The 8,316-nt window shown below is 48.3% G+C and overlaps 1 protein-coding gene across 1 annotated transcript in view; it reads right to left on the bottom strand.

Moving 5' to 3' along the window:
* Positions 1–8,316, bottom strand: part of EXD2 (exonuclease 3'-5' domain containing 2) — an 8,646-nt gene continuing 330 nt past the window's right edge. The window contains exons 2-10 of the mRNA XM_026038222.1: positions 8,200–8,310; positions 7,388–7,644; positions 6,580–6,706; positions 5,446–5,756; positions 4,041–4,147; positions 3,710–3,845; positions 2,667–3,023; positions 1,283–1,524; positions 1–1,050 (exon numbers count right to left, since the gene is read on the bottom strand). Of these exons, the coding sequence (XP_025894007.1) occupies positions 1,308–1,524; positions 2,667–3,023; positions 3,710–3,845; positions 4,041–4,147; positions 5,446–5,756; positions 6,580–6,706; positions 7,388–7,644; positions 8,200–8,310 (1,623 nt within the window). The 3' untranslated portion in view covers positions 1–1,050; positions 1,283–1,307. The remainder of the gene's footprint in view (positions 1,051–1,282; positions 1,525–2,666; positions 3,024–3,709; positions 3,846–4,040; positions 4,148–5,445; positions 5,757–6,579; positions 6,707–7,387; positions 7,645–8,199; positions 8,311–8,316) is intronic.

Below are 8,316 nucleotides of genomic sequence, written 5' to 3'. Positions count from 1 at the left end.
CTGAAATGTCTTTAAAAAGACTTGAACAACTCGAGCATAGCTTCATCATTCAGGGAAAACAGAGTCATCTAAGACAATTCATGTCATCAAAGTTAGTTTCACAGAAAAAGCTATTTATTTTTAAAAAGTTATATTTAACTGCAGTCTAGCACCAGGCAAAAATCATAAATATTTAAGAGAAGTCAGGGAGGAGCACATTTAGAAAAAACACAGTAAAAATTAGCACGTACTGGCTTCTATTTTCAAAGCATTTCACGAAAACACGAATTCATTAGTCCTCACAACACCCTTGTGAGGTAGGTAAGCACTGCTAGTCCCACTTCAGAGACAGGGAAACAGGCACGGAGAGCCCACGACCCACTCGCCACCCAACCAGCTGGACTCGGGGACAGAGCAGCTGCCTGTCACGTGTGCCTTGTCCTCTTAAAAGATGCTGGTCTTCAAGTAAAATTTTATTTCCTCTCATCCTTTTTAAGACATCTGACCCCATTTCAGTCTGATGGGGAAAAGGTACCTGCCACAAACTATCATAAATGAGCCGAATTGGGAAGGAACGTTTTTAGAAACAGGATGATGCTGGAGCCAGTTTAAAAAAAAAGTAAGAGACTTAACATGGGTGCTCCTACACTACCAGAGTTGAGCAAAGTCACTTCTCATCAGGCAGCCACTACCAGGAAAACTCATGACCGATCCAAAATGCCAATCCTGCTCAGAATCTGAAGAAAATAAAAATGTTTCCTTGCTATTTCCAAACAAGGAATCTCTCTCTGGCAGATTTCTTTTCCAAAAAGTCAGATGAACTCAACTGTACCAAAAGCAAAGAAAGGAGACTTAATCACGAGGCCTCAGGAGACTCTGCTGGTACAGCCTAGGGATCCTTGGGAACCCTACAAAGGTCCACATGTTGTGCTGTATGTTAAAAAGAGATGGTCTGGAGGCATCTGACATCCTAGAAGGGTAGGAATCAACTCTCCACAGTCACTTCGAGAAGAAAAGTCCCCCGTACACTCTTGTACTGAAATAGCCAGCACACAGGCTCGTCAGCCCTGTCTGCACAGGGGAAAAGAAGAGAGGAAAAAGAAAAGATGTAGTAAGTCACCCATCCATTCTAGGATTATATATTCTAAGCCAGATCATAAAATTCAGTTCAAAGTATTCAACTCTACAAATGCCAAACCCGGTAGAGCCACTGCACAAACCCAGACCCAGATGTTAGTGGAGAAACAGAAATAAAAATAAAACTACTCCTTCCCCCTTCAGTTACACGTTTGTTAGATACCACCTCGAGTCTCTCCAGGAAGGTGCTCTCAGGACAGCTCAATCTGAAGATCCTCCCCGTACTTCCGAATCAGCTTCCCATGGTTATGGTCCACGGACCACTGCTCTGGGAGGTACTTGGGCTGCATGTTGTCCAAAAAATGTTGCCGCCAGCGTCTTTCCAACTGCATGAGGGAGCGCAGGCCTCCTTTAGCAAAACACTGCACCACCTTCAGCCCGTGGGGCAGGTAGCTCTCGTTGCAAATCCTGCCAGAACACGAGCAGAGTTCAGTGCACAAGCCCATGGCCAGAGTCCAGACCTAGCTGCAAGGACCAGCAAGGTGCCAAGGGACTTTCAGTGGTGGGACTTGCTTGATTACAGCAGTACAGTGAGCTAACAAGGAGGGGACATAGGCGGAAGGGTTTTATGCTCAGTTTTAGTGCCAGGCTGCTTTCTGGAACACAGCAGCACTGAGAATGTGGATTCTTCAAAATGAGGAAGCGTTACCTTTCTGTAGCAATACCAAACACTGCTCGCAAGGCACAACACAGGCCTCTCAGGAGGCACACTGCAAATTTTTCACAGCAAGAAACTTAAGTTCTCCTGAGCTCTCATCTCGCCACCAAACTCCCTCCCCAGAACAGGTACTGAGGTACAATAAGCAGCAAATAAGAGCTGAACGGGAAAAACAGTCTTCATGCAAACAGCAAAACCTGGCATTAGCTAAGAGAAGACTTTCAGGAAGGCTTTGGGAAAGAAGCAGAGGAGACTGGTGCACTCAGTGCACAGGTATCTTTCAGTCTGCCTCCCTCATCCCACCTCTAAGATGTGCACAACTATGTTAGGGACAAGGCAGGGAGCGAGAAGGGTAGGAGGTTGTCGGAAAAGAAAGGGGACAAGGGGTAGGAGGTGAAACAATGCCTTTCACGGACCATGGGGCAGGAAAAAAAATGTAGCAGGAAATCCATGGTCTGTTTATCTATTTATGGTCTTCAGACACAGCACAAAATACTGCTTGTTTTTTCTCCTTGCCTTCTAGTTAAATGCAGTAGTGTACTATAAATCCAGGGTCCACAGGCTAAGGAATGAAGTTATCTTTTTAGAGGTCATTTTTACAAGGCAGTTCAACTCCTAACTAGTCACTAATCCAGATACTTTTTAGCCCAAGAACATTTGTTTAGCGAAATAATAGATGTTTTATTTTAATTAAATTTAATTTTAATTAAAAAGCTAAGGGGTGGGAAAAAAAGTCAGCATGTGTGATCCTTGCTCTGCAACTGCTGATGGGTTTATTTTTGTCACTGTATTAATACTTACCAAAACACCCTCATGTAGAGACCCTTTTGCAGAGCTTAGGTGCCTAAAAGCAACGACTCAAATCCCACAGCCACCGACGAGCCCGTCCTACCTGGTCTCCAGCCCAGCTGCCTCCTGGAGCATCTCCAGGGTCACCTCCTCCGTGTTGAAGAAGTCCTGGATGCCCCGCAGGAGCTGGGCCCTGCGGGGGGCGGGCAGCCCGTCGGCGTGGAGCAGGGCGCGGGCGCCCGAGCGCACCTGCCTGCGCAGCGGGTCCTCCAGCACGCGGAGCCCGTCCTCGGAGCCCACCGGGGCGCCAAACTCCTCGGCCAGCTGCTGCTTGAGGCGGCTGTCGTAGTAGTTGGAGACGGCGTGGCACGCCGTGCACAGCAGCAGCACGTCGTGGGAGTTGTGGTCCTTCATCTGGACGGGAAAGTGCCGCCGGTATTCGTGGGGAACCACGTTCTTCCTGCAGAAAGCAGCAACCGGCGCCTTAGGTTTGGCTGGAGCTGCCTCCCACCAGATCCGCCTCCGGAGGCACAGTGACAACAACTGATACCAACAGCCAAGGAAACAGAGATCACCGGGGTCAGGCCCTGACTGCACTAAAAGGTTCTCCGGCTTCTACTCATTCAAAGTCCATCACTTTCAAACAAAAAGTGGTTCATACTGCAGGAATGAAACAATATGCTATGATGAGCAGACCTCTCAACTAACCAGTACCAGCAGTAAAAACAATAATCTCAATCTTTCTGTCCTCACTGATGTCAAGCTCATCTAAATAGTTCAAAACTGTCAGGAATAAATACTGGAAGGGTAGTACAGTTATTCTCAGGGGAGAATGTCATCAGAACAGCGGACGTTTGCATACTGCTGCTCCCTGCAACTCCAGCTGCAACACACAAATTTCCTAAGACTTTGCTCTCCACAGACTGCTCCCAGTATACCCCTTAAGGACGGGCAACACTGGCCTGTTCATTATCAAACTACCCAAATACACATGACCACGTGGCATTCAAACAGTGACAGCCCATGCAAAATATAAACACATACGACATTTCAGGCCTCTAAGGAAATTTCTGATGCTGAACGAGATGGAGACTTCAGACCTGCTCTACAAGTCACATTTTCCTCTTAGCCTGCTGAACAACTCACCGGATGTAGGACTCCCTCTTGCCACACACAACACACAGGTTCTCCTTGACAGTAAGGTAATAGTCCACTTCAGACTCAGGTCGTCCTGAAGGCTCAAACTGCAGCTTCACAACAAATGGCTCTGTGCTAACCAGCTCTGAAAGGATAAAGCCAATTCAGCAACAACAAAACGCATTTGAAAGCTAGAATAAGAATGCTAAAAGGAAGGAGACTTCCTGAAAAATCACCAACAGCATTTACAAAAGAGAAAGCAGAAGTCCATGCCCATTTAACTAAGAAACATGGCAAAAATAAGGTCTTTCTTAGCCAGGAGGAAGAGCACCACACTCACCTCCAATCCCCTTGTCCAGATACCACTGAGCCTTCTTGCGATCGCAGGTGCACAGAGGCTGCCCATCTGGTGCATGCAGGAAACAGTTGTCATAGAGCGGAGATTTTCTGTGCAACAGGGATAACGTTGCAGCAACTAGAACAGCACGGCCCAAACCCAAGGCTCTACAGCCCTGCCTTCCCTGCAGCTTCACCTCTGAATCACAGCACTCCCCCTACACATTCACATTTTATTCAGCAATGTAACACAGACTGCTGCTGAGGGCAGTAGAGCATCGGAGAAGTTGCACCACATTTGGCTGTGAGGGATCTCTGTTACTCTGCTGCCTATAGAACTGGCAAGTTTAAACCCTGTTTTTCAAAAGAAGCCAGCATGATCACAGAAATAAAATAAAAAATAGAAAAAAATACTTCTTAGAAAGGAAGAGGAGCTAAAAGAGCATGCCAGCCTAAGGACAAGGTAATTTCAAGAATCAACTGTCCTATTAAGAGGCATTTTCTAAACCTTAGATTAATGAAAACATTGCTGTTTGTCTAAGAGAAATGATAACAACAACAAAACCTCTTAGAGCCCTATGGTGGCATGGGAACAAAGAAACCCACAAAGATGCTACAGACCTGCTTCTACTAAGCATCAGCTCAACCATCACCTAATTTGGTTAGTTCCCAACTCTAAATAAGTAAGCATTCAAACTTGACGTGCCTATAGAAAAGAAGAGTGGAAAAGGACTTTTGAAATTATTTTCAGACTCTTGGAGATACCATATGAAAGAGTGAGTCTAAACCAGGTTGAGAGAGCCCTCTCATGAAATCAAGCTTGGATAAAAAAAAAAAAATAATAAATTATCGTAGCTAGACCTCAATTTAGCACGGGATGCATTTTTGTTCAAGATTTTATTTCTCCCATGAGGTATAGTCTGTTTAGTACAACACTGCCTCCCAGTAAAAAAAGAAAGATAAAGGGATCTTATTTCCTACAATACAATATTGTTAATGACTGCTAATGAATCAATATTATTGACTCCATTAAAATGTCTCCTTACCATTGCCAAATCTTGAAAAGGAGAACACAAATATTGAAGTGCCATTTTTTTTCCCCCTCTACAAAGAGTGGCAATTACAGCCAATTAGAGTTCCTACATCCCTATGATTAAATTATATTAGTGTGTATCCAAACATAAAAGCAAAGACATCAATTTTCCCACTTAAGCCCGCTGCAGCAGCAGAAGGAGACCTCTCCAAGATGTTCTGATTTATAAACAAAAACAGCTTGAGTGTCAATAGGAAAAAAAAACCCACAAGTTTAGGGTCTGCCCCATTATCTGCCTCGTTAATGAGCAGGCCGTGCTGGCCTGATCCGTTTGGCTCCCGCAGTGCAGGGAATGGCAGGGTGCTTGCAGCCCTACCTTGCGGAGTAGCCGGCGCCCAGGGGCTTTCGCTTGTGCCTTCGTGGATCCCGCGCTTGCTGGCTGCCCGCGCCACATCTCCGAGGCCGGCCCTTCTGCGGGGAGCCCGCCTCTGCGCCCCGCTCCTCCCCGGCGCCGCTGCTCCTCCTCGCTCGGAACGGGACGTCCACCAGGCCCTGGCACCGACGCAGCGCCTCTGCCCAGGCCGCGGCAGAGTTTTCACCTCCCGGCGAGGCAGGGAGGCAGGAAAGGCCCAGCAGCTGGAGGAACAGAGCCACGGAGATCTGGGCGTCCTTAGCGGCGTAGAGGACCTTGAGGAAACAGTGAACACGTTGTGATACTGGCACACAGTGAACACTCCCAAATATTATCAACTTTAGCACTAGATAGAGTAAAAGCAGAAGCTGGATTAATTTCTTCTGAAGTCCACAGCAATTCTGGCAGTTAAGTACCACATCCATACCACTACAAGCTCCATTTTTAGGGCCAACTTGAAACACTCTGTTTCCAATTTAGCTTCCTCTGCGAATACAAGGCACAGAAAACTTTCCAAGCCAATCAGGCCTGAAATGCTCAGTAGGATCTCAAGGGCACTTGCTGGAAATTTCTGAGCCCAGACAGCCAACCAGGCCCACCAAGCCCTCCCTAGCTGTAAAAGGGCCTCCCTCAGTACATCCTCCATGTGATTACTTATCCTGTCACCCCCTCTGCTGGTCGCTGCTTTTGTAGACATCTGCAAGGGGATTGTTTAAAGCAAGCAGGAAGCGAGATAGTCCAAAGAATGTAAACAAGGTTTGCAGGAAGAGATGTTTCTCTTACTGTTATGGATTGGAGGAAATAAAATAATAAAAGAAGGTGGTGTTTGAGGCACACAAGCACTTCCAGTGAATTTAGCTGTCCGTCTGCATTAAAGGAAAACGAGGTTCAAGAATGCAGAGATGACAAAAAAAGATTTTTACAGAAAGACAGGAAAACTCAGGCACAGCCTGAAATTAATGTCAGATCAGTCACACACACCCCCACCCGAGGTTTTAAGAGAGAATTGGAAGGCACCTCCAATCTATCATAACAGCTCTCCTTTAATGACAAGATTGCTCTTCCTTCCAAAACACTAAGTTGAAGCAGAAGATGTACCTGTTCTTGAGTCAGTTCTTCTGCCTCCCAGTTGCTGCAACGCACATGAGAAGACTTGTCGAGTGGGTAGTTCAGGACTTTTTCAGCTAAAGACTTCAGGCTAAGGCAGTTGTGAAGTAGATCCTTCCTTAACAAAGAAAATGGAACAAACACATTAAAGACAAAACTAAACACACATGCAACCTCAGACAGGTTTGTATACCCTGATTCGGTCAGGGCAGGATGTGCTGCTGCACATGCTGCCTAACTCCCACTCAGCTGCTTCTCCCTCATCTCCACAAAAATGTCCTGTCTACATTTAAAATGATCTAATGCCTGCCATATGCCTAGCATGCAAGTACAGGAGTTGGTAACACTTACAGCTGAAGTGTTTGGCTTTAAGTTTTCTGCCTGTTAAATAGAGACCTATCAGTGATCACCTCCTGAGGTGTTAGGATCCAGGAATAACTGGCAAGAACTCTGGCTGCTCAAGGAACCAACAAGAACTCAAGGAGCAGAAATGTGTCCTTGGTGCTAATGAGGCACCAGCAGGTCAATGGTCCGTGCTTCAGATGGCTAACAGCACATATAACGCACATATAACACACGCGGAGAACAGTCCCACGTAAAACATTCTATTTTAAGATGAACGAGGAGAAAAACAGTACTGGAAGCGTAACATTTTAAAGGGAAGCACAGCTGTTAGAAAAGCAAGCTGCTTTATTTTATAATTCAGAGGAAATCCCGTAACGCAGCATTGGACTCGGGCTCTCCGGCCAGCCCGGACTCGCAGGCAGTGCCAGCGCGGCCAGGGCACTGCGACACTCACCGCTGCCTCGCGGCCAAGTGCCGCAGATCCACACACCCTTTGACAGCCAGCCCGTAATCCTGAAGCAGCTTGCAGGCATCTTCCCAGCACCCGACCCCGACTTTCAGCACGGAGCCGTCTGCCATGACGTCCAGCAGGGTCTTTGGGATGGGCTCTCCGCCGGCAACGAGCCTGGGCAGCCGGACGAGAAGGCACAGGCCGCTGGAAGAAGCCAATTGCAGGAGGGACACGGGATGCGCTTTTCCTTCCGTGGATACCTGGGGGCAAGAAAAATAATCAGATTTCAGGTTACATGGTTTGCAGCAGTACCAAGGAACAAAAAGCAACAAAAGTGGCCACAGAAAAACCTATCAGACCAGGGAGTAAACACTGCCAGATGAGTCTAACTCTTACTGAAAATTTATGGCTTGCTTCATAATATTACTGCCCATCAGCTACTTCTTAAGGGCTTCCGCTGGGGAAATTTCCCCCTTTCCCCGTTCCTTCCTGCTCCTAGCTGGGGGGCCTGCTCTCCAACGCAGCCGGCACCACGCCAAGCCCTCTCCGTGGCAGAGCCCGCTCCACCGCGGCTCGAGGGCCAAGCCTGCGGCCACGCTGCTAGGAAGGACACCCGCTTCACACCCGGCTCAAGCCTCTCTGGAAGTTCGCGTGGGCGGACGCGACAGGGCAGCGCGGCGGCTTTCCGCCCGCTCAGCTGCTCTCTGTGCACGCAGCAGCACCCCCCGCCGCCGGGGCTGTTACCTATACGTTATCTATACATTCAGGAGGGAGGAGGGGCGAGCCCGGCGCCGTGCCGCGGCCCCCGCGCTCACCCACTCGCAGTCGAGGCCCAGCACGGGCCGCGCGCGCAGCTCCTCCCGCAGCAGCGGCTCCAGGGCCTCCCACTCGCCGCGCCGCGACACGAGCGCCACGCGGGGCGGCGGCTCCGC

This window comes from Nothoprocta perdicaria, unplaced genomic scaffold (genome assembly GCF_003342845.1).
Source record: "Nothoprocta perdicaria isolate Ctin4 unplaced genomic scaffold, notPer1 scaffold_204, whole genome shotgun sequence".
Lineage (NCBI taxonomy): Eukaryota > Metazoa > Chordata > Aves > Tinamiformes > Tinamidae > Nothoprocta > Nothoprocta perdicaria.
The sequence above is the reverse complement of the archived record's forward strand: the minus strand, read 5'-3'. Positions and strand labels throughout refer to the sequence as shown.